The following is a 26,593-nucleotide window of genomic DNA, read 5'->3' on the forward strand; positions in this document are numbered from 1 at the left end:
TACAGATGTGGTTAGTAAATCTCAGAGAGGCTCAGACCAAGGCTGCACAGCTCTTGACTGACAAAGTCAAGACTGGTCGAGAATGTATCAGTTTCTTCTCTCATTGCCGTGGCAGAATACTTGACAACCAGCTCGGGGAAGAAGAATTTCTTTTGGCTCAGTTTGAAGGGATGGAAATCCATGGGGCTAGTCAGAGCTTGTAGCCATGTTGGCAGGAGCATGAGCAGAGATGGAAAGTGTCTACCTGGAGGCCTGCTGTAGGGATGGACTTCATCCCGTTAAGCCCCGCCTCTGAAAAGTTCTACAGGAAACAACTGAGGTGGAGGATCTCCACAAGCTTGAGGTCAGCCTGGGCTACATAGCAAGGGACAGGCAGCACTTCGTGCTACAGCAAGTCCCTGTTTCCCTAAAGAAGGTTGGGGTAGAACCTTGACAAATACCTAACTGGGGGAGTTCTTGGCCTAGTGTGTTCAGGCCCGAGTTTGATTCCAAGCTTCACCATAAAAAGAAAGGAAGGAAGGGTGGGAGGGAGGGAGGAAGGGAGGAAGGAAGGGAGGAAGGAAGGAAGGAAGGAAGGAAGGAAGGAAGCTAAGTATGGCGACCAGCACCTGTAACCCTGGCACTCAGGAGGTTGAAGCAGGAGAATCTGTAACTCCTGTCCGGGGTGCCCCTTTCTGACCTCTGTGGTCATGCATGTGATACATAACACTCACAAACATAAAATAAAAAATAAATCTAAAAAATAATTTTAAACTACAACAGAGGCTTAAATGAATCAACGTGTGTTCTTGAAGACAGTCCCTATTAAATAGTATTTGGCATATGGGATAAACTCAATAAAGGCGGGTTGTTATAATGTTTTGCTGCATTTATCCCCCTGTTCTTTTCTTGACTGTCTGCTCTGTGTCTCTACTCTGGCATGTGAAAGGACTGAGAACAGTGTCTGATTCTCACTACCTCAGAACATCTTCCACCCACCACAGTGTCTTACAGATAGACGGCCTTTGAAAGAATGAATGAATGAATGAGCAAATACAGCTCTATAAATACATTCTTCCAACTCTGCTTGGGAAGATGTTTCCTTACTCCAGGAGGATTAAATTCTCTGAGAGCAAGGACCAGCCTCTGCTTTCTGCTGGGCCTGTTATGATCTGGAACAGATCAGTGTCACGAGGGTTCAATAAATGCTGTGGCTGACTGAGGGCCTCAGCAGCAGTGGTAGAGTCTGAGGCAGGATCCTAGAATCACCCAGAGTTGGGATGGGTACCACCTTGTATTCATACTATTTTCCTTCCATCTCTGTGGCAGGGCTCCTGTGTCTCATCACCCTATCAGTGCCCTCTCGTACGAGCCATACCGCTAATCTTATATAAACTTCCAATTTAAGAAAATGGGAAAAGATCAGAGTTTTAGGTCAAAATGTTTAATCATGATCCAAGGGGCTGGGGGACTTGGGGACAGTAGTAGGCGTTAAGCAAGACCCAAAGGCTTCAGCTCCTGATGCCCCAATGTTCAGGATTGCAGGGCAGGGCAGTGTAGACAGCGGGCTCTCACCTTCCATTCAGAGGGGGGAGGGGACGGGAACACAAGCCTTCCTCACAAAGGGAATGTCTTCCTCAGCTGCCTCGGAACCCTCAGCCCTGCCTTCCTGGAGAATGCAACAGGGAATGACTGATGGGTTAGGCTCTGGGCGATCCTGGGAAACAGGAAGAAGGGTGGGGGGTGGGGAAGCAAATCACCACCAGAATATATGGCCAAACTGGGGTGACAACGTCCTAAGGAGGGACGGCTGGAGACAGAAGAAGGAAGGGGTAAGGGAGGTTTGAAAACCAGCCAGTCGGGATCTGAAGGTGATAGCCCCTGGCTTCTCCCAAGCCCTCCTCTGGAGCAGACAGGACGTGCCAGGTGGGATGCCTGCTTGGGCCCAGGGTCGCGGTGTCGCACACTGCTGCATCTTCTTCCGGAGGCTGTCATTTTCACACCCATAACAGGCTGCAAGTCCCTGAGGAAGCCCAGCTACCAGAGGGGTTGGAGCAGAACCAGAGTAAGGACGAAGAAAGAAAGCACAGGCAGCCTGGGCTGTGGTCTCGGAGCCGGGCTACGGTTCTGTAGAAGAAATGGAATAGAGTCAGCCCAGAGGACATCTCCCTTCATCGCCTAAGCCTCAGTCCTTCCCCTTCCCAGGACCTGTGCACCACAGGTCTGTATTGTTGATGGCGTCTCTCCCACCTTGTCCCTTTGTCTGCCTGGTCTGCATTTCCTCCGACTAGTGCAGTATGATCTTGACCTACATGACCGAGGAAGTCCTACCTCCTGCACCACAGAAAAGGTAGAGTCGTCCCAGTCCTGGGAGAAGAGTTGTCTGTGGAAACGCATCTTAGCTGCAATGGCCTCCGCTAAGTACAGGAGAAAAAGGAGGTTGGAGCAAGGTGCCAGGGAGTTTCCCTGACTCCCCAAGCAAGAAGAGGAATGCCATGGGTCCCTGGAATACAGTGGACAGGTGGGTAGGAAGTGGGAGTGAATTCTGACTCATTCTGCTTGCTAGTTCAAGATCTTGGGGCCTAGGCAGGTTGAACAGGCAGCATGGAGGTCATTCTGGGAACGGGAGGAGGAGTGGGAGGAGGAAGAACGGCTTTGTTGGAAGGCTAGAGGGCGAAGCCCAGAAGAGGGAAGCTCTGACTAAAAGGATAGACAGGACCCGAGTGGGCCACACAGCTGACCCTTCCTCTCTCTGCCAGTCTGACCTGGCTCCAGGGGCTGGGTGTAAGAGGAACATACGCACTGAGGCAGGGGTTCTGGGAGAACGACCTTTCCAGCTGTTCACACTCATCCTGCAGGTTGCCACTGCCTCGGCAGGTGCAGCTTAAGGCAACGCTAGCATTGACCTTGCTGATGAAGTTTGGGGTCATGGCAGTCCCTGGTGGGTGAAGAGAGGAAGGGGTTGTCAGGGGCTAGACAAATTCCAACTCCGGCCTCCATCTTCTTCCGCCTGTCTCAGGACCTCAGCACCAGCCTGGGTGCTGTCTCCAGTGCACTTACACCTCAGAGCTGACCGCGCTAAGGATTCCTACACATGCCCCAGCCTCACCAATCAGCCCCATGTACGCCCGCAGACATCTGGACTGCTCAGTTGTACAAGTCCCCAGGATGTCCATAGGATGGCAGTGGGTCTGGAAGTCCATCAGGCGTGATCTGGAAGAAAGGAAGTTTCCAGGGTCCCCACTGAGGATCCGAGTTGTGGAATATTATTTTAACTATGTAAAGACGTGTTACCTTTGCTCATGCGGTGGAATATGACTTTAACTGTGTAAAGGCCTGTTACTTTTGTTTATGCTGCATTTGTTTGATTATGTAAAGATGTGTTACTTTTGTTTTTGCTGCATTTGTTTGATTATGTAAAGATGTGTTGCGTTTGTTTCGCCTTGCCTGCCTAAAAAAAAAAAAAAAAAACGAAAGAGCTGAACAGCCAATAGCCAGGCAGGAGAGAGATAGGCGGGGCTGGTGGGCAGAGCGAATAAATAGGAGAAGGAAGAGAGAGAAGCAAGAAGAAAGAAGAGAATGAGGAGAAAGAGAGGGACACGCCCAGGGCCAGAAGACAGACAGACAGACAGACACAAGAAGCAGTGAAAGTAAGAGATACAGAAGAAAAGTAAAAAGCAAAAGGTAGACAAAGAGAAACAGGTTAATTTAAGTTAAAGAAAAAAAAAAACCTAGCCAGAAACGAGCCTAAGCTAAGGCTGAGCATTCAAAACTAACAATAAGTCTCTGTGTCATGATTTGGGAGCTGGTTGGTGGCCCAAAAGAAAAAGCCTGTTACAGATCTAGACTTCACCCTCACTGTCCTCCAGCTGGCCACGCCTGCCCTCATGCCCCCTCCTCTTCGGCCTTCAGGACTACATCCATCACAATTCAGTTACCACTCCCAAAGTCCCACAGCCCATCACTATGAATGTGAGCTCCATAGTCCCTAGTCATATGATCAGTTACAGCTTCCTTCAAGTTTCCTTGACCATAAAACAGAGAGGACAAAAGCATAACCATCACGAGGATGAAACAGGAGAAGGCATATATTTCATTTGGCATAGTACCGGGCACACGTTATGGGTTTAGCGAATGCCAGATACTCATCGATTATTAACATTCGTCCTACATTAGGTGAGATGGTCATCTTAGTCTCTCTTTCTGTTGCTGCGATAAAATTTGGGGATTTTATTTTAGCTCACAGTTCCAGGTTACAATCCAACAGAGCAAGGAAGCCATGGCAGCAGGAGCTTAAAGTGGCTAGTCACGCCCACAGTGCAGGGGAGGAAAGAATGGATGGATGATGCATAGTGGCCAGTCACACCCACAGTGCAGGGGAGGGAGAGAATGGATGCATGCATGCATAGTGGCCAGTCACGCCCACAGAGCAGGGGAGGAGAGAATGGATGGATGATGCATAGTGGGGAGTCACGCCCACAGTGCAGAGGAGGGAGAGAATGGATGCATGCATGCATAGTGGCCAGTCACGCCCACAGAGCAGGGGAGGAGAGAATGGATGATGCATAGTGGCTAGTCATGCCCACAGAGCAGGGGAGGAGAGAATGGATGATGTATGCATAGTGGCCAGTCACGCCCACAGAGCAGGGGAGGAGAGAATGGATGATGTATGCATAGTGGCCAGTCACGCCCACAGAGCAGGGGAGGAGAGAATGGATGATGCATGCTTGTATTTAGCTCACTTTCTCCTCTTTATTCAGTCCAGTATCCAAAGACCAGGGAACGGCATCACTCACAATGGTGGGTTCTCCCACATCAATTACTGTAATTAAATGTAATCCCCAGAGCTGGATAGATGGCTCAGCACTCAAGAGCATTGGCTGCTTTTCTAGAGGACAGGGGTTCGATTCTTAACACCCACATGGTGGCTCACAACCATCTGTAACTTCCATCCTAGAGAACTAGATGCCCTTTTCTGGCTCCCAGGGTACCAAGCATGTACACGGTACACATACATACATGCAGATAGACAAAATACATATAAAATCAAAATAAGTAAATCTTAAAAAAAAAAAAAAAACCACTTAGCACACCAGTTTTCTTTAGGTGCTAAAATTGAGTATGTCCTGTACCTGTTGTGTTACATTTTGCCTTGTACTAGGTGAATTGTTTACTTTTCTATTACTTCTCCCAACTAGGAACCCCTTAAAGGCCAGTATTTTCCTCATTTTAAAGTGTGTGAGATGATAGTAATGGCTACTAGAACTGTGACCACAGGTGCACAGAATGGTTAAAGACTAAGTCACATGCCTGCCCTCCAAAGCCAACTTAGAAACTGACTCCCACCTGACATGGTAGTACACACCTTTAATCCCAGGAGGCAGAGGCAGGCAAATCTCTGAGAGTTTGAGGCTAGCCTGGTCTACCTAGGAAGTTCCTGACAAGCCAAGCCTACCTAAAAAGCTCCTATCTCAATACAAAGAAAAGAATAAGAAAAAGAAAAAAAAAAAGAAACCAGACTTTCTCCCTATAGCCCCTGTGTGTGTTATTTCACTTCTTTCTACTATGATTTGCTCATTTGTAAACGGAGGATGATACAAAATAGTAATAGCAACCATCTTATAGGTTTGTTTTTTTCCCCGAAGCTTAGACCAGTAAATACTAAGTATTTAAAGCAGCATCAAGTTTGTAAGAAGTGGCTGGAAATGTTAGTATTATTACTCAGAGTTCCAAGTACAAGCTTTAAAAAAAAAAAAAAGATGCACTTATTTTCATTTTATATGTATGCGTGTTTGCCTGCATGGATGTATGTGCACCATGTGTGTGCCTGGTGTTCATGGAGGCCAGAAGATGGAGTTGGATCCCCTGGAACTGGAGTTACCGACGATTGGAGCCATCATGTGGGAACTGAATTCAGGTCCTCTACAACAGCCTCAAGTGCTCTTTACAGCTGAGACACATAAACTAGTGTTTACGTGTTAAGTTTAGATCTGTCTGACTTTGAAACATCTTACTCATGCCCACCTTGCTCCACAGGAAATCACTCAAGACACAGATGTGCCTATTTTTGTTGTCTATATAGAAAAATGTCTGGCAGGGAATGCTCTCCAGAATAGTGACAGAATATTGAGTGATGCTTTAACTTATTTTTATTAGCATATATTAATTATGCATAATAATGGGCTTTGTAAAGACATTCTTATTACGTTTTTAATTTTCGTCTTTTGAAATTGTCTTACTGTGTTTTTCAAGGTGGTCTTAAACTCCTGGATTCAAGCATCCTCCTGCCTCAGGCTCCTAAGGTTCTATCTAGTGTTCTGTAAAAACTAGGCTAACACTACAGATCTCAGGGGATTCTGGTCAGAGTTAACTCAATTGGAGTGCTTGGCCTTCTGCGGAAGAGCAAGTGAATGCTAGTGCTCCTTAAGAACTTGATTTTGAGTTATTTCTATTATTGCTTTTTTTTTTTTTTTTTGGTTTTTCAAGACAGGGTTTCTCTGTGTAGCTTTGCGCTTTTCCTGGAACTCACTTTGGAGACCAGGCTGGCCTCGAACTCACAGAGATCCGCCTGGCTCTGCCTCCCGAGTGCTGGGATTAAAGGCGTGCGCCACCACCGCCCGGCTATTATTGCTTTTTTAAGACAAGGTCTCACATAGCCCATGCTGGCCTTAAGTTCAGGATGTATATGAGGATGTTCTTACATTTCTGCTCTCTCTCCCTTGGCCTCCAAATGCTGAGAGTTCAGATGTGAGCCACTATCCTGGCTTGGAATTTTATTTCTTTTTTAATTTTTAATGAAACATACTTTCCTTGTTTATATAGGGAGTGGCTAGGGAGCCATAGTCTGTGAATGAGGATGAGAAGGCACCCTTCCGGAGTCACTTCTCATCACCTTCCATTGGCTGAGACGCAGTCTTTCTTGGTTCTGCAGCGGCCTACTTCTGCCTGGTCCAGAGGCTTTGGAGGTCCTCCTCTGTAGCTAAAGTTTTCCTGCCTGGCCCTCAGTCAGGACAAATCTCTCTCACCCGCCAGTCCCACAGCCTCTCAGACCTGACCAAGTAAACACAGAGACTTATATTGCTTACAAACTGTATGGCTGTGGCAGGCTTCTTGCTAACTGTTCTTATAGCTTAAATTAATCCATTTCCATTAATCTATACCTTGCCACATGGCTCGTGGCTTACCAGCATCTTCACATGCTGTTTCTCATCATGGCGGCTGGCAGTGTCTCTCTGACTCAGCCTTCTACTTCCCAGTTTTTTCTCCTCCTTGTCCCACCTATACTTCCTGCCTGGCCACTGACCAATCAGTGATTTATTTATTGACCAATCAGCAACACATTTGACATACAGACTATCCCACAGCACTCCTCCTCTGCCTCCCCACCCCAGGAGTTCGGGGATGCAGCGGCAAACCACCATATCCCAGTGCCTCCCAGCACTCGGGAGGCAGAGGCAGGCAGATCTCTGAGTTCAAGGCCAGCCTGGTTTACCTAGTGAGTTCCAGGGTAGCCAGGACTATGTAGAGAGACCCTGTTTCACAAAAACAAGAAGAAAGAAAGAAAGAAAGAAAGAAAGAAAGAAAGAAAGAAAGAAAGAAAGAAAGAAAGAAAGAAAGAAAGAAAGAAAGAAAGAAAGAAAGAAAAGAGAGAGAGAGAGGGAGGAAGGGAGGGAGGGAGGGAGAGAGAAAGAACGAGAAAGGAAGGAAGGAAGGAAGGAAGGAAGGAAGGAAGGAAGGAGAGGGAGGGAGGGAGGGAGGGAGAGAGAGAGAGAGAGAGAGAGAGAAAGAGAGAAAGAGAGAAAGAAAGAAAGAAAGAAAGAAAGAAAGAAAGAAAGAAAGAAAGAAAGAAAGAGAAAGAAAGACGAGAGAGAGGGAGGAAGGGAGGGAGAAAGAACGAGGAAGGAAGGAAGGAAGGAAGGAAGGAAGGAAAAGAAAAAGGTTTTCTGGAGCTAGTGAGATAAAATCACTTCCTACCAAGCCTGAGGACCTGAGTTTCCTCCCTCTCTATCCACAACCTACTTAGTGGAAGGAGAGTTGACCTTTGACCTCCACAAGTGTATTCTGACTCTGGAGGTTGCAGGACTACCCCACATACCTCAACCTCACTAAATAAATGAATAAATAAACGTAGGGGGTTTGTTTGTTTTTTTGTTTTTTTTAGGCAGGGTCTCAATTTGTGACCCTGGCTGGTCTGGAACTAAGTTGACCAGGCATTTAGGAGGAAGAGAAAGGATGATCAAGAGTTCAGGGCTGTATGAGACCTTGTCTGAAAAAATAAAAAAAAAAAGTGTTATGGCCAGGAGCGGTGGGGGTGTCTTTATAATCCCCTGCACCCAGGAAATCAAGGGGGAAGCTTAGGTTACATAATGTAGTGGACAGCCTGGGCTACGGAAGGAAGGGCAGGAGGGAGGGTTTCACAAAATGTCCAAGGTAAAACAGCCAGTGGCTCTCGGTGTCCTGGGACATCAAATGCGGCTTTTGCGGAAGGAGAGCCAGACCGAGTGCCACGTCCCTGCCCATCCCGCCCACCCTCACAGGGCACCTGCACAGAGGGTCCGCACGGCAGAAGCTCCGAAGATCCAGGCAGTTGGGGACCTCAGAAGGGAGGGCGCAGCTGGGGGCGATGGTGTTCCGCCGGCGCTCCCCACAGCCCACATCCTCGGGCCTGCAGGGGCACAGCAGCAGGGCCTGGGCATGGGACTCCGCCGCCTTCTCGAAGAAGGAGCGCAGCTGTGCCAGGCAGAGGTGGCGCTGGCAGCGGAACCCTGAGCACGCCTCCCCGTAGGCCTTGCGCAGGCGGTCACACTTGTCGTTAAGAGTACAGATCATAGCAAATTTGAGGCAGAGGTCCGAGTCTGTGGGGAGAGCAGCACCAAGTCACCAGGCTGAGTCTCACTAGGAAGCCCAGGAAATCCCGAGGTGACAAGTAGTTGAGGTGCCAGAAAGAAAGGAAATGTCCTGAATTAATCCACTCCTGACTCTTCTCTCAGAAACTCTATCTCGTTCTCTGCCCTCGTCTGGTCTGGTTAAATGGTCGTCATCGTCGTCATCATCATCATCACCGTCATCATCATCACTGTCATCATCATCATCACCATCACCACCACCACCACCACCACCACCACCACCACCACCACCACCACCACCACCTCCACCACCACCACCACCACCACCCACATACATCTAACACCCACTCATTTATCTATCCCGAGCAGGAAACAACTCAAATAAACAGAAGGGGTTTCTTGATCCTAGGCAATGACGGTGGGAATCACCAATCAGAAGCTCTGCAACACCCCAGAGAACTTCCCAACCCGTTAGGATGGTGCAACCAAACTCTGCTTAGGTTTGATTGTGGCCTTTCTATTCTGTTAGGGTTTTGCTGGTTTGTTTTGAGGGGGTATTTTTTTTTTCTTTTTAAGTGTGTGTGTGTGTGTGTGTGTGTGTGTGTGTGTGAGAGAGAGAGAGAGAGAGAGAGAGATGCTGTGGAGCATGCGTGGGAGCCGGAGGACAACTCTGGGGAGTTGTTTGAGGCAGGATCTCACTATGTAGTCCCCGATGGCCTGGAAATCAGGCTGGCCTCAAACTCACAGAAATTCACCTGCCTCTGCCTCCCCAGTGATTTGCATAGTGATTTCCAGGCCAGCCGGGACTACATAGTGAGATCCTGCCTCAAAACAAAAACAAAAGCAATAACAAAACATATATATAAATATAAATATAAAAGAATATATATATATTCTTCCAGGCATAGGAGTGTACTCATATAATTCTAGCACTTGGAGCAGAAAAATAAAGAGCAGAACCTCAAGGCTAGTCTGGGCTGCATAGCAAAACAAGAAAAATCCTAATTTTAAAAATAAGAACCAACTATAAAATAAATCTTTCTTGTATTTTAAAAACTAGTGCCTGAACTTATTCTTTGATTTTTGTTTGTTTGGCTTGTTTTTTTGTTTTTGTTTTTGTTTTGATAGGCAGCCTAGGCTGGCTCAGAACTCATTTTGTAGCTGAGGATGACCTTGAACTCCTGATCATCCTGCCTCTACTTCTCAAGAGCTTGGATTAGTGCCATGCATTTCTGTATTCTTTCTCAACCAGTTCACAGCTTCATTGTCCTGGGGAAAAAATGCACTTTACAGCCCTTTTGGACTGATAGTTCCCACCCTGAGTGACCCCTGTGGGGAATGAGATGCTTTCTACTTTTTTCTGCCCAACTTCTCACCCACCCCATTAGAATGGTTGATAACAAGCAATTTCCTAGTCCTTGGGGAGTTCTGAAAAAACTACTTTCCTGGCCACCTTAAATGTGGATAAATACTCCATTTCAGCATGTTTTCTGCGGCCTGCTGCTGCTCCCACACACTCTTCCTGAGGACCAGTGGCCCTAATGGGCTCTGGAGGTTTCCCTAGTAACTGTTGCTTTTTAATGACTTCTGTGAACTTAGACTCTGCACCACAGCTCAGACTTCCATCCTGACACAGCAGGCAGAAACCCTTCCCCCAAAGCCCCCTAGTTTATGCGCCCCTCAGCCACGCTCCCCTCAGAGCCCAGGCCCAGCCTCCCTTTCCCCAGGCTTGTCCTCCACACCTGGTTTGAGCATGCTCAGCTTGTTGAGATTCATTTTCCAGGGTTTGCTGGTCACTGTGTCTTCATAGGGGGAGACATCTAACTCGTAGTCACCTGGAGAGGACAGGGAGTAAGTATGTGAATGTCAAGGGCAAGCACTGGCGAAGGGGAGCAGGGAGGGCTGAAGATGCTGGGTTAGGCTGCAAGGGCTTGTGAGCAAAAGAAAAGACGTAGCCTGGTACCTGGGGAGCGGCAAGCTGTGTAGATGAGAATAATTCAGAGCCATGAAGGTACAGGTTAGCCCCAATGAATAAACACATGAAAATAATTAAGAGCTATCATTTGTTAAGCACATGGGATCCCGGGCATCACACACACACACACACACACACACACGCACGCACGCACGCACGCTCACACACGCAAACACACCTCACTTCATCCCTCCTAGAAGTCTGAGTAGGTAAGAAGAAACTGAGGATGAGAGGTTGAGTGACTATGACTGCTTAAATTCACATTAGCTTACTAAGAAGGGGAACTGGGCTAGGCATGATGGTACACACCTTTCCTCACAGCACTCTGGGACAAGGCAGCCAGATCGCTATGAATTAGAGGCCAGCCTGGCCTATGTAGCGAGTTTCGTTTCATGCCAGCCAGAGCTACACAGTGAGACCTTGTCTCAAATAAAGGGGTGGGAGGTGGGGCGGGATATAAAAATCTACAGATTCCAGAATTTCTGCTCCCAAGTATAGACATTGCCTGTGGGCACACACTCAAACAAGGAGACGCCTTCTCACTTTCTCTTGCCATTAGGGAAGGGACAGAAATGGACTGTGCTCTAGGCTTGACCACTGGCTGTGGAGGCACATGATACCACACAGAAAGGGAAGTGACGCTAGGTACGGAGCTGGACCAGAATGAGAGAACCAGAGGACGGAAAGACAGAAGGACCCCACAACCAACACATCTCCCCCAGTCATCCTATGGGGCTGTGGGCATCTGGAGGGCACTTGCTGGGTTATAAGCATGGCGGTGTTCAATAAATACTAATTGGTAAATGTTGTTGGGGGCTGGGACGCAGCTCAGTAGTTAGAATGCTTGCCTGGCATGTGCAAAGCCCTGGGTTCAACCCCCAACACCAACACCAACACAGTGGCTCCTGCCTGTAATACCAGCATTCGGGAAGTGGAGCTAGGCAGATCAAGAGTTCGTGGTTGGGGCTGGAGAGATGGTTCAGCAGTTAAGAGCACTGACGGCTGTTCCAGAGGACCTGGGTTCGATTCCCAGCACCCACATGGCAGCTCACAGCTCTCTGTACCTCCAAGATCTGACACCCCTATCCAGACATATATGCAGGCAAAACACCAATGTACATAAAATAAGAATCAATAAATTATTTTAACAAAAAGAGTTCATGGTCCTCTTTGGCGACATGGCAGGTTAGAAGCTAGCTTGGGTAGATGAGACCCTGTCTCTAAATCAGTCACGGAAGAAAGAGGTAAGCACCCAATCGGCCTTTGTAAATGCATCTTGAAGACTGCAGGAGCATGGATGTCAGACAAACAGAAGAGGACGGGCTTTAAGAAAGGAAGACCTGGGAGTTCCTAGAGGGAAGTGGGAGAGTCCCAGAAGATGTCTCTGGGGAAGATCAGAAAGAGAAATGATTAGGATGATGATTGGAAAGCAGAACAAAGAATGTTGTAGACGGTATCACCACTTCGTTACTGCCCCATCACCCACTCCTGTGGGAGGGTTACACCTCGCACCTGTTGCCATGCGACTTCCATGTCCCCTGTGAGAGGAAGACACATGCTCAGCCCACTGGTGTCATGTTTGGCCATGTGACTTGCTTCAGCCTATGGAGTTTAGGCTAAAATGATGTCACTCACATCTGAGCAGAAGTTTTAGAACCATCACATGGTTCTGCTGCTCCTCCTTTCTCTCTACCAGCCTGGATCCACCCATGGAGATGAAAGGTAGAACAAAGTCAGCTGATGGAAGCTGGCATCAGATGTAAAACATGGGCAAGAAATACATTTTTCAGCCAGGCAGTGGTGGCACACGCCTTTAATCCCAGCACTCGGGAGGCAGAGCCAGGTGGATCCCTGTGAGTTTGAGGCCAGCCTGGTCTACAGAGTGAAATCCAGGACAGCCAGGGCTACACAGAGAAACCTGGTCTTGAAAAAAAAAAAAAAAAAAAGAAAGAAAGAAAAGAAAAGAAATACATTTCCCTTTTGAAAAGCCAGTGGGAGGAGGGCTTGTTGTAACTGCAGTTTAACCTAGCAAGTTCTTTTCCTTCTTTCTTTCTTTTTCTTTTTTGTTTTTTTTGGTTTTTCGAGACAGGGTTTCTCTGTGTAGCTTTGCGCCTTTCCTGGAACTCACTCTGTAGACCAGGCTGGCCTCGAACTCACAGAGATCCACCTGCCTCTGCCTCCCGAGTGCTGGGATTAAAGGTGTGTGCCACCACTGCCCGGCATTCGTTCTTTCTTTCTTTCTTTCTTTCCTTCCTTCCTTCCTTCCTTCCTTCTTTCTTTCTTTCTCTTTCTTCCTTCCTTTCTTCTTCCTTCCTTCCTTTCTTTCCTTTCTCTCTCTCTCTCTCTTTCTGTTTTTTCAAAACAGCAGAGGCTGGTGGATCTCTGAGTTTGAGGCCAGCCTGGTCTACAGAGTGAGTTCCAGGACAGCCAAAGCTACACAGAGAAATCCTGTCTCAAAACAAAAACAAACAAACAAAACAACAACAGATTAGGAATTTTAGGATTTACAGGATTAAGAGATGAAACTTTTTCTCCTATCCCGACACAGACGATAAGCCTGGAGAGGGTTCTGAATTATAAAGTTGGTCATAACTCAATTGGGAAGAAAAATAAATCAGACACATGGTTACCCTGACCGACATTGGCATCTCTCGGTTACCCTGACCGACATTGGGATCCCTCGGTTACCCTGACCGACATTGGCATCTCTCGGTTACCCTGACCGACATTGGCATCTCTCGCTGGACGAAGGGGGTAAGCAGTAAAGCCTGCCATTGGACAAATATACTCAGGAGAAAAAAAATAGATTAAAGCAGTGACTCCCATGGAGGCCTGACAAGGGCCTTTTAATTAGGTCTAGAAGGGAGCACGTGTCTTAAGTTGTGGAAAAGGCTGCTGGGCTCACGAGATGACAGAAATCAAAGATATAAAAAGCAATTATGTGCTGGGCAGCCAAGAGCTACCAGCCCATATTAAAAGAGACTATGAGACTTAAAATCCCCAACATCCTTCAGGCAGGAAGCAGACTGAGAATACCGCTCAGTCCCCAAGGAGGCTGCAGTGCCCATTTTAAACATGGCCAAAGAGAATAACAGAAAGGCCAGAACCTGGCAGAGGGCTGGGCCAAGAGTCCTACAGAACAATGCACAGAGAACTGCATCCTTAAAGCACAGGGGACATCCCTCTTCCTAGGGGAGAGGGCCTTTCAACACCAGCTGTGAGTCAGGGTGCCCTGTGCCCCCCAGCCTCCCCCATCTGAGGTTATTTGTGTCTTTGACTTGTGCCTCTGCTCTGCGTATGTACAGAAGGCATAGGACTTGTCTTTTCAACTAATGGGTTTCCAGATCAAGAGGAACCAGATCCAGACCCAGCAGAGAAAATTCCATGAGCCAGGACATATGCCCATGTTCTCTACACTCAAAGGTTGAGGGCAGGAAGACACAGGTCTGAGGCCATTCTTGTGCTTCATAGTAAGTCGCCTGAGCAAAAATCAAGTGTCCAAGTACCAGAAGAGGGTGTCAGATGCCTGGGAACTGGAGTTAGAGATGGTCATGAGCCGCCTCCTGGGCGCTGGGAACTGAACTCAGGTCTTCTGGGAAAGCAACCAGTGCTCTTAACCACTGACACCACTCTCCAGCCCCTCCCTACGCCACCCCGGTTTGTTTTGTTTGTCTGTTTGTTTGTTTTTGAGACAAGGCTTCTTACTGGCCTCGGACTCACCAAGCAGGCTCAGCTGTCTGGCCAGCACACCCCAGGGCTCCATCTTTCTGTTTCCCCGGCACTGGAATTACAAATGTCACATGCCCATTTGTTTTAATGTGGATTCTGAGCTCAAACTTAGGTCTTTATGTTTGCAAGGTTGACTGAGCCACCTCCCTGGCACTTTTTGACCCCCCCCAACCCCCCCCCCCTTTTTTTTTTAAAGTTTTGGGTTTTTGTTTTGTTGTTTGAGACAGGGTCTCACTAGCCTAGGCTATCCTCAAATTTGTGGGGATCCTCATACCTCAGTCTCTCCAGTGCTGGTATTACAAGCCTCCATGCTTACCCTATGGAAGTCTTTTTTGTTATCACAAAGTAGTCCCAGCACTTGGGAGACAGAGGCAGACGAATCTCTGAGTTCGAGGCCAGCCTGGTCTACAGAGCGAGTTCCAGGACAGCCAAGGCCACACAGCGAAGCCTGTCTCAAAAAACCCAAAATTAGTTAGTTAATTAATTAATTCAAGCTGATGAGTAGAGGCGGGGGCCTATGCCAAGAGACCGATGTGGATCTTGCGCATGGCTCCCTTTGAGCCTTCTCTCTTGCTGTGTCCAGTCTGGTTAATGAAAACCTTTCTGTTACAAGCTTCCTACCCTCTCTGAATCAGGAGATCCCGTGGTGTTCCGAACCTGTTGTGGGTTGAGGCCTTTTCCTCACTTTCTCTCAATATCCTATTTCAGGAACTCCTCAGGCTGGGACTCTCCCTGACTTAGAACTTTGTGAAGAGGAAGATATAGGTAAGAAAAGTGGACGTAAGGGGCCAGCAAGATGGCTCAGTGGTTAAAAGTGCTTGCCACCAAGCCTGCCAGCCCGAGTTTGATTCCCAGAATCCACATGGTAGAAGAAGAGAAGCAACTCCACAAAATTGTTCTCTGAGCTGGGCGGAGGTGGCGCACGCTTTTGATCCCAGCACTTGGGAGGCAGAGGCAGGTGGATCTCTGTGAGTTCAACGCCAACCTGGTCTACAGAGTGAGTTCCAGGACAGCCAAGGCTACACAGAGAAACCCTGTTCCGAAACAAACAAACAAACAAACAAACAAAAAAATTGTCCTCTGACCTCCACACTCGAACACTGGCATGCATATAAACACATATCTGCACACGTGAATAAATAATTTTTTTTTACCTTTTAGAGCTTTATTAGGAGAGGAGAGAGAGAGAGAGAGAGAGAGAGAGAGAGAGAGAGAGAGAGAGAGAGAGAGAGAGACAAAGAGACGCAGAGACAGAGACAGAGCGGGCGCAGAGGGAGAACCTAAGTTGTTGTTTTTTGGGTTTTTTTGGTTTTTTGGTTTTTCGAGACAGGGTTTCTCTGTGTAGCTTTGTGCCTTTCCTGGAACTCACTCTGTAGCCCAGGCTGGCCTCGAACTCACAGAGATCCTCCTGCCTCTGCCTCCCGAGTACTGGGATTAAAGGTGAGCGCCACCGCCGCTCGGCATATTTTTTTATGTGTTTTTTGAGACGGGGTTTCCTTGTGTAGCCCTGACTGTTCTGGAACAAGCTCTGTGGACCAGGCTGGCCTCGAACTCAAAAAAAGGCTGAAAATATTTTTAAAAGAAAGTTAGAAATAGGTAGAGGAGAGGGCAAAGTTTGAAGTTTTACCTAAGAAGATAATGCCAAATTTTCCCTGCATCTCTCACTGATGTCATACGTAGAACTTCATACATCCCCACCAAAATCAACTAAATGGCCTGTCTTACACCAAAGAGAAGTGACTTCCCCAAACCCACCTTCCCAGCTTAGTCCGGTCCAGGAGAGTGGCCTTACCAAGGCTGCGGGCAGGGTGAACGGTCCAGTAAATGTTCAGACAGGTAGCTTGGTGCTTCATGCGCCGGTGGCACGTGCAGCCCAGCAGAGAGCTGTTCCTAAGTTGTTGCGCTGCCTCCAGGCAGTCTGCAGACATGGAAGACTCCTCCAAGGGTAATTCGGTGCTTAGACTGGAGGTGCAGGACTCCAGCTGATGGTAGGCAGCCTTGCAATCGGGATCAGCCTGGCATTTCTTTCTGGCCTGGATACAGCTGTTCACAAACCTGCTCTCTGTGGGAAGGGAGTCTCCTGCAAAGACAGCAACCAAGTGAGGCCACAAGATCTGCCAGGGAATACTGAATCAGGAGGTAAGGTAGGGCAGATTCCGATGAAATTATGAGAAAATCTTAGGACATCACAAAGCGCTTTAAGAAAAAGTGTGGAGGGCTGGAGAGATGGCACAGCAGTTAAGAGCACTGGCTGCTCTTTCAGAGGACCTGGGTTCAATTCCCAGCACCCACATGGCACCTTACAAGTGTCTGTAACTCCAGTTCCAGGGGATCCAGCACTCTCACACAGACATATGTAGGCAAAACACCAACGCACATTAAAAAAAAATTATTCAAAAAAATAAGAAATATGGAAGGTGCTGGAGAGATGACTTAGCAGTTAAGAGCACTGGCTGCCCTTCCAGAGGACCCAGGTTCAAGTCCCAGCACTCACATGACAGTTTACAACTGTCTGTAATTCCAGTTCCAGGCACATATGGTGCACAGACATACACGGAAGCAAAACACTGATATAAATAAATTTAAATAAGTCTTATATGTGTGTGTGCAAGTGTGCATACACACACACACACACACTCCAGCGACGCCTATCAGAGAGCTGTTCCTGAGTTGTTGTGCTTCTTTAAAATATATACACTTTAGCTCGGCGGTGGTGGCGCACGCCTTTAATTCCAGCACTCAGGAGGCAGAGGCATGTGGATCTCTGTGTTCGAGTCCAGCCTGGTCTACAGAGTGAGTTCCAGGACAGCCAAAGCTACACGGAGAAACCCTGTCTCAAAACAAAAACAAACAAACAAAACAACAACAGATTAGGAATTTTAGGATTTACAGGATTAAGAGATGCAACTTTTTCTCCTATCCCGACACAGACGATAAGCCTGGAGAGGGTTCTGAATTATAAAGTTGATCATAACTCAATTGGGAAGAAAAATAAATCAGACACATGGTTACCCTGACCGACATTGGGATCCCTCGGTTACCCTGACCGACATTGGCATCTCTCGGTTGATGAAGGGGCTACAAGAAACTGCCCTTGCCTCAATTACTGACAATTACTGTCCAAACTGGACCAGCAGAACACAAGAAAGGCAACTACCAAACTTTGTCAAGACAAGGTAGGACAGTCCTCCAAAATCCCCTGCTTCACAGGAAAGTCTGTCAGACATTCTGGTCGTAGGCCAAAAATGGATGTCCCACTGTGGGAGCCCATTTTCAGGTTCCTCGTGGCTTTACCTAGCAGGTCTGCATAGAGAGGATGATTGGACCACAGGCCTGAGTGCAGGTGTCTGAGATGGTCTGCACTTGGCTGTGCTGGGGGGAGGTCTTTTGCTCCACCCTTTGGTGTTTCAATGAATACCCTAGGGCAGAGACAGTCAGGGTCCATTGGAATAGGTTCCAGGCCCTCTCGAGGCTATCTTGTATTTTCTGTTTATCTCCACACTCTAAATTCTTTTATCTAATATTTCCTGCTGCTCTCACTCAAGAAAACTCTGGGGAACTGTGGGGTTGGTGGGTAGCCACCCTGCACCCCACATTGGGCGCCAGATGAAGTGTGAATTCTAATTGGTCTTAATAATAAAAACCCAGAGTCAGATATTAGGGGGTGAAAGCTGAAAGATCAGAGAGCAGCCAGCCACTAGTTCTTACCTCTATTAAAGCCTCAGCTGAAAAGGAGCTTATGTCCCCTCCCCAACTTATCGCTTCCTCTCTTTCTGCCCAGCCAATTCATTTCCTATCTGTCTATACAGACCTCCAGACCTCTATGGTTAACTAATGGCTAGCTTTACCCTCTGATCTTCAGGCAAGCTTTATTTGTTAAAGCACAAACAAGATATCACTACACACAACCATCTGTAACTCTAGTTCTAAGGGATCCAACACTGTTCTGACTTCCTCCAACACCAGACATGCACGTGGTGCACAGACATACATGCAGGCAAAACACTCATATACATAAAACAATAAAATAAATAAATCTAAAAATTAGATGTTCTGACCTGTGGTGGTTTGAAAGAAAATGGCCCCCCTAGGGACTGGCACTATGAGGAGTGGAGGAAATGTGTCACTGTGAGGGCAGACTTTTGAGGTCTCCTATGCTCAAGCTATACCCAGTGTGGTTCAGAGTTGCTTCTGCTCCCTGTGGATCAAGATGTAGAACTCCACTCCTTCTCCAGCACCATGTCTGCCTGCATGATGTCATGATGGCAATGCACTAAACCTCTGAAACTGTAAGCTAGGCCCAATTAAATGTTTTCCTTTATAAGACTTGCCATGGTCATGGTGTCTCTTCACAGTAATGGAAACCCTAAGATATGTACGTTCAATAAGCCCTGGTGCCTCAACAACTTCCCACAATCTATTCCTCATTTTCCTTGGCCAGGTCTCCTTTCAGGTCTCCATAGTTGTACCCTCCAAAGCCATTCTCTCATATCTTCTGGATATCTTTGTTAGTGAACCCCTTTTGTAAGCTAGAAACTTTTTATTAAGGTAAAATCCACACAACACAAAATTTACCTTCCTTTAAAATTTTTTTATTCTATTTTTTTATTTATTTATGAAGGGCATGTATGCATAGCACAGATGTGAAAGTCAGATGATAATCAATAGGAGTTGGGCCTCTCCTTCCACCATGTAGGTCCCAGGAATTGATCTCAGGTTGTCAGTCTTGATGGTAAGTGCCTTTACCCACTGAGCCACCCTGCCAGACCTCAGATTCACCTTCTTATTTATTTTATGTGTATGTTTGCCCTCATGTACATATGTACATCATATGTGTGTCTGGTGCCCATGGAGGCCAGAAGAGGGAGTTGGATATCCTGGAACCAGAGTTTGACAAAGTTAGGAACCTCCTTGTGGGTGAGGAGCACCAAAATTGGGTCCTCTGCCAGAGCAGCAAAATGCCCTTAGCTACTGAGTCAAATCTCCAGCCCTGCTATGCTTAACTTTCATGGGGGAAACTACCAAATTGTTTTTCACAGAAGCTACATTTTTTAGATTTCTACAACCAACCTGCAAAGATTCTAGTTTCTCCTCAGACCTACCAAGTCTTGCTATTTTCCATCTCAGTAATAAGCCAAAGAATAAGATTCAGGAAAAGTCCATGAATGAAAGATGTATAGATAAATGAATTTCACAAACTGAATACATCTATGTAACCAGCAACTGAGTAGTAAAACTGAACATTACCTATGGCCCAGAAGTCCTTTTTCAGTTTTCTACAAGAAAACCAGTGGTTTTTGGTTTTTTGAGACAGGGTTTCTTTGTGTAGCTTTGGAACCTGTCCTGGAACTCACTCTGTAGCCCAGGCTGGCCTCGAACTCACAGAGGTGTGCCTGCCTCTGCCTCCCGAGTGCTGGGATTAAAGACGTGTGCCACCACCACCTGCACCAGTGTTTTGTTGTTGTTGTTGTTGTTTTGGTTTGGTTTTTTGTTTGTTTGTTTGTTTTTTCAAGACATGGTTTCTCTGTAGCCCTGGCTGTCCTGGCACTTGCTCTGTAGACCAGGCTGTTCTCAAACTCACAGAAACCATGTCTCTGAAGTGTGCCACCACTGCCCAGCTCAATATCTTATTTCTAACATCAGAGATCAGTTTTATTTTCAATCACTTAATATGTGCTTTTTTTACATCTTGCCAAGTATGTATTCATGTATGTGTGTATGTTATGTGTGTGTTTATTTATCTGTTTGTGTGGGTATTGCCTGTGTGCAGTATCTGTGCCTATGCACACACATGCAGAAGCCACAGCAGGCTAGAGTCTTATTCTGTAGCCGAGCACAGAATGGCCTGGAGACAATCCCCTCAGGTGTGAGCCAACATGACCATTTAAAAGTTCATGTTTGATTTTTGAACTAGGGCCGTAGGTAGTCAAGATTTGCCTCAGACTCTCTATGTAGTGGAGGATGACCTTGAACCTCTGATACTCCTGTCTCTACCACCCCAAAACTGGGATTACAGGCATGCACCACCATGCCCAGTTTAGAAGCCTTGTCTGAGCTGGCAAGATGACCTTTTCTACCGAGCCTGAGAAAATACTGCAGGTTGTTCTTTGACCTCCACATATGTGCCCTCCAATCACCCCAAATAAGTAAACAAATGTAAAAGATGAAGACAAAGAAGGAGGAAGAGGAGGAGGAAGGGAGGAGGAGGAGGGGAGGAAGAAGAAGAGGAGGAGGAAGGGAAGAGGAAGAAGAAGGGGAGGAGGAGGAAGAGGAGGAAGAGGAGGAGGAGGAAGAGGAAGAGGAGGAGGAGGAGGAAGAGGAGGAAGAAGGGGGGAGGAGGAGGAGGAGGAGGAGGAGGAGGAGGAGGAGAGCACTGTAGAGACGATTCAGCTCTTAAGAGAGAATTATGCTCTTCCGGGGGGACCTGAGTTCATTTCCCAGCACCCACACCAGGCAGCTCACAACCGCCTGCAACTTCAGTTCCAAGGTATTCAACACCCTTTTCTGGCCTCCATTGGCACTTGCACTCACACAGCAAGAGAGAGATACACAAATAATACACATAAATAATGAAATTTTTTTTTAAGAAAAGAAAAAGGGGGCTAGAGAGTTGACTCAGAGATTAAGAGCCCCGGCTACTCTTGCAGAGGACCTGTACTCAATTCCCAGCAACCACATTACGGCACACTACCGTCTCAAAGAGAAAAAAGAAAGAAAGAAAAGACCTTTACCAATGAGGGGCGTGGATTTAAACCCACTGAGGAATTCTAGAAAGTGTAAAGAGATGCTTATTACAAATAAGTATGGGTTAGTGGTTGACTGAGAGAAATGCCCCAGGTTTCAGTCCCATCGCAGCGCGGAAGTAAACAAACACTTAACTAAACCAAAGGTTGAGTCCTAACCAGTTCCGAAGAAAACGTTCGCTTTCGAGGCCCGCCTGGACTACAGAGTGAGTTCCAGGAAAGGCACCAAGCTAAGCGGAGAAACCCTGTCTCGAAAAACCAAAACCAAAAACAAATACTTCTCTTTGCTGGTAGCTGACGGAGCCTGAGCCTGGTGGATCCAAGGGCCTCTCAGGCCACAATGAACTTGGAGGGATTCAAATGTAAGGTTCAAGAGGAAAAAAAGGTAGAGGTTGCTTCCTGGATTGTGAAACAGGGGCTTAATTCAGGGCAAGCTCATAAACTGGTACAAGGCACAGATGTTTGCTTTAATTAACTCACATATTTTCTTTTCTTGTTGGCTGGTGTTAGGAAACTGAATCTAGCTCATGTTAGGCAAGAGGTCCCGTACCCAGATATGTCCTGAGTTCTTTTTCTTTTCTTTCTTCTTATCTAAGGTTCTGCACTGACAATTAGAGACTGAATGTCAGGCAAGTGCTACCACAGATCTATATTCTTGTCTTTCATTTTTAATATTACTTATTTTTGAAACAGAGTCTTCCTCGGTAGCCAGGACTGGTTAGAGCTTGCCATGTAGTCCAACTGCTCTAGAACTCACCACGGAAATCAGGCTGTCCTTGTCAAATAGACCTGTCGTTCATTCTACTTTACTAGCTAATGAGGAAGGTGTTTAATGTTTACCTCTGACCCTAACATGCAGCCGCAGGTTAGGAGGAGTGGAGCTTCCCGGTGGACAGCCCAGTCAGACTGACGAGTGCTAAGATTACACCACACCAACTTTCCTTTACCTACTTTGACCTTAAAAAAGAAAATCTTTTAGAGATGTAATGAGTGGCTATTTAAAAGCCAGACAAGCTGGGCATGGTGATGCACGCCTTTAATCCCAGAACTCAGGAGGCAGAGGCAGGTGGATCTCTGTAAGTTTGAGGCCAGCCTGGTCTACCTAGTGAGTTCCAGAACAGCCAGGACTGTCTCAAAAAGCCAAAACTCCAAACAAAACAAAACAAAAAAGCACGGTGCTCCACAGCATGGAGGTGCATACCTTTTCCCGGCACTCAGGCAGTAGAGGCAAGTGTCCTCTGTGACCTCAAGGCCAGTGATGGCTATATAGTAAGACCCAGGCTCAAGAAGAAAACTTTCTCTTAGAAGAGTGGGCACACTCAGGCTCCCGTGCCTGTAATCTTACATCCAGAGCTGAGTAGCGGCAGCCCCATTTAAGCACGTTGTGCCTTTTCTAACCGGTTCTAACTGGGTTCATCAGAGAAGGACTAATTGTCAGCCTTTGGGGGGGCACAAGAGCCTCGCTTGTCTCCCTCCAGTGGTTCCTTGCATGGACACCCGCTGGTGGACGAATGAGCCAAGAAAAAGAGCAAGCATCAGGAATGTCGCCAGCCCAGTCTAGCTCTAAGTGAGAACCTAGAGCTCATGTTTTCTGTGCAGTTTAGAAGGATTTTTAGGCCATGATGCCACTTCCCTGAGAGTGGAAAAGTCCCCTTTGTGTTTGGCTTGGGGTGAGCAGTGGTATTCTCTGCTCAACTATTAAAAACTCCCTGTTAGTGTTAGCTCAGCAGCAGCACTTGGCAGCTCCTGGGCAGCAGTGAGGTGTGTGTGTGTGTGTGTGTGTGTGTGTGTGTGTGTGTGTGTGTGTGCGCTGTAGTGCTGGGATTAAACCCTAGGGCCTTAGGAATGATGCAAGGCAAGTACACTCACATCCTAGGCCCTGGTACGGCCACCTGAGCAGAAAATATTGCGAGTGTTACTGTGGAATGGACCTGTCTGTCACTCCGCTTCACCAATTAATGAGGAAGGTGTTTAATGCTTGTCTCTGACCCTAACAGGCAGACATATGCTGGGACTAGTAGAATTTCCTGGTGGGCAGCCAAGTCAGACTGATGAGTTCTCACTGCCCAGATTTACGGATGGAGACACGCTGCACAGATGAGTCCCTCCCTTTTTTCCTTTCTCATCTATTTGTTCCTTGTATGTGTGTTGTATGCGCATAGATGCATGTGTGCGTGTGAGTGCCCATGAATGTGTTTGCGCATCACGTGCCTGTGGAGGCCAGGGATCCACGGTAGGTGTCTTCCTTTATCGCTCTCCACCTCCACTTTTTGAGACAGGTTTTCTCACCAGATCTGGAGCTCACCATTTTGGCTAGAACTGGCTGGCCAGCAAGGCTCGGTCTCCACCCCCCTTCACCCCACCCTGCTGCAGGTGTTACAGATGTGAGCCACTGCTCCCAGCTTTCATATAAGTCCCGGAGATCTGGAACGCAGGCCCTCAAGCTTACACAAAAAGCATGGCACCTATGTGAGCCGTCTCCCCAGACACACACTGCTCCCCTTCCTCCCCCACACCTGCACCTTGTTTGGAGACAGGGTATTGCTGTGTATGGAGCCCAGGCTGGCTTCAAACTCAAGATCCTGGAGAGTGCTGGAATTCCAGCACCAGGCCCCGCTCCACTGTATTTCTGTAGCGCCACCTCTGTGGTGTGTGGTCTCTCACTCAGGAGTCCTTCAGCTCAGGCTAGGCTGTGTTTGTGTGTGTGTTTGTTGTCTCCCCTCTTTCCTAAGGTCGTCATCATTCTTTAGGACTTCCGTCCTTAGGATTCTCTTCCTTGGGGTAGAAGGACACGGCTCTAAATCAGCCCTGAGTTATAGAACTCCACAAAACTTACTGTGGATCAGTTATCCTCTGGGGAAGGCACTGTACTGGGCACCTTGTTGGGGGAAAGCCATATGGCCTGACAGGGAGTCACTACACCAGTTCCGTCGGACCCCAACAGCGGGAGTGGGTGTGTCTCTGGCTCTCGCCTGCTCTTGGGCCCCTTTTCCTCTGACTGGGTTGCCTTGTCCAGCTTCCATGTCAGGGTTTTGCTTTGTCTTATTGTGTGCTGTTCTGTCCTCCTTGGTGGTTGTCTCTCAGAGGCCTGCTCTTTTCTGAAGTGAAACAGAGGGGGAGTGGGTCTGGGGGAGGGGAAAGGTAGGTGAGGCTGGGAGGAGTGGAGGGAGGGGAAACTGTCATTGGGATGCAGAGTATGAGAGTGATAGACCCCAGACTCAGGGTACTACCCTCTCTGGTGGGCACCCCAGAAACCCAGACTCCAGACCAGTTGATGCAATCAGCATGAGGCTTTTATTGATCGTTTGCTCAAACGGGCTCCCTGTACTATTCAGTGAGAGGAGCCCCGAACAGCAATAGCAGGCATCTTTTAAAGGCAAAACCCACAAAATTAGCATAGCATTTGGGGTAATACATAATTGGCTAGTTTGAAGATCGGCACCGGGGAGGGGGGATACAGCTATGGGGACCTTCCATGGGGGCTGCCTTTCCTCCTAGAATAGCCACAAGATGTTCTGCTAGACCCAGATAATATCACAAGATTATTCTGCTGAGGCTACAGGATGCCACAAGAAATATCACAAGAATGTTCTGCTGAGGCTGACGGTTTGGGGGCCTCTTTCTCATGTTTAACTCTTTCAAGAGAAAAATCTATTTTCAATTAAAAAATGTATCAAGCAAGTGGATCTAAAAAAAAGAAAAGACTTAATCTCAGGACTTGGGAGGCAGAGGCAGGTGGATTTCTGTGAGTTTGAGGCCAGCCTGATTTATATAGAGTTCCAGGTCAGCTAGGGCAACATATGGAGACCTTGTCTAAGAAAAAATACAAACAAGAAAAAAAAACCCACAAACAAACAACAACAACGCCCTACATCCACTGAGATTGGGGGTTGTAGCAGAGCTGTGTGCTCCGCTAGCAGGCATCATAAAACAGGAGGGTGGCGGCATGCTGGGGAGGTCTTTCTCTAAACTGCAAAGTGTTGCTCTGATTGATTTGATAAATAAAACGGCGATCGGCCAGTAGCCAGGCAGGAAGTATAGTATAGGCGGGACAAGCAGAGAGGAGAATTCTGGGAATAGGAAGGCTGAGTCAGGAGTCTCCAGCCAGACACAGCGGAAGCGAGATGTAAAAGTACCGGTAAGCCACAAGCCACGTGGCAACTTACAGATTAATAGAAATGAGTTAATTTAAGATATAAGAACTGTTTATAAGTAATATAAATCTCTGTGTGTGTTTGCTTGGGTCTGAGCAGCTGTGGGCCCCCGGCAGGACTGGAGATAACTCCAGCTGCGGTGGCACACATCTGTAACCCCAGCACATGGGAGGTGGGAGCAGGATAAGAAATTCAAGGTCATCTTCTTATGCATAGCCAGTCCCAGAACAAGGCTACTACATGAGACTGTTTAAAATAAAAAGCCGGGGGGGGGGGGGGTGTGCTGCACGCCTAAAGTCCCAGCACTCAGAAGACAGAGGCAGGCGGATCTCTGTGAGTTCGAGGCCAGCCTGCTCTACAGAGCAAATTCCAGGTCAGCCAGGACTACACAGAGAAACCCTATCTCGAAAACCAAAACAATAAAATATAAATAAATAAATAAAAAGCACATTCCCCATATAGGAAGAGAGCATGTTGGTGGTAACATTCTCAACAACACAATCAGGTGATGAGGTTAGCAAATTCCAAGCAGTTTCCAAGTCTATTCTGTGTCAAGTCTACGCAAATTCTTTAGTTTCTACTCCCTTTAAGCGGTAGGAAGAGTTGGAGACCACTGAGAGCCAATGGCAGCCTCTGATCAGATTCTCTCCTCCTGGGGATGCTGACTTGGCAGTGCCCTGGCTTCGGGTTGCCCCACAACTGATTTAAATGCACCTCAAAAGAGGCACGAAGTAGAACCAGGGTCGAGGAGTTGCTCGGGTGGCCAGGATTCGCTAGGGCTCCATCTACACGAGTCCATACTCTTGTACAAGCTTGGAAACGAGCCCCTTTCGGTCCCCTCTGGGCTGCCTACTCCGGTTCCCCCCCGACTCGAGGGACAGAAGAGCGAGAACACCAGGCAGCTAGCTGAGCCCTACCAACACTCCAGGCTCCACCTGCCCTACAGCCCTAGAGGGTTCTGGCTGAGGGAATGCGAGGGCGACACTTACCTGCTCCAAGTGCCAGCCACGGCGACAGCACCAGCAGCAGGACCCCCAGCGGCGGCAGTCGTGGGCTCCGGGAGCGTCCCATGGCGGGTCGTGGACGCCGGGTGTCCGCTCTCCCGGAGCTCCGCCTGCGCAGGGCGCAGCGTTCCCCTGCCTCGGTGCGCGGGACTCGGCCCGCAGG

The 26,593-nt window shown here is 47.7% G+C and overlaps 1 protein-coding gene across 1 annotated transcript; it reads right to left on the reverse strand.

Annotated features, from left to right (window-relative positions):
• Nucleotides 1-1,404: 1,404 nt before the first annotated feature.
• On the reverse strand, nt 1,405-26,593 carry Gfra3 (GDNF family receptor alpha 3). Its single transcript, XM_052741436.1, has 8 exons — nt 26,416-26,593; nt 16,322-16,609; nt 10,568-10,660; nt 8,522-8,834; nt 3,089-3,192; nt 2,783-2,917; nt 2,311-2,396; nt 1,405-2,106 (listed from the first exon to the last, which is right to left on the reverse strand). Exons 1-8 carry the CDS (start codon nt 26,495-26,497, stop codon nt 2,017-2,019), a joined length of 1,191 nt encoding a protein of 396 aa, XP_052597396.1. The 5' UTR covers nt 26,498-26,593; the 3' UTR covers nt 1,405-2,016.

This window comes from Peromyscus californicus, unplaced genomic scaffold, assembly GCF_007827085.1.
Source record: "Peromyscus californicus insignis strain IS unplaced genomic scaffold, ASM782708v3 Scaffold_17__1_contigs__length_78620276, whole genome shotgun sequence".
Taxonomy (NCBI): Eukaryota; Metazoa; Chordata; class Mammalia; order Rodentia; family Cricetidae; genus Peromyscus; species Peromyscus californicus.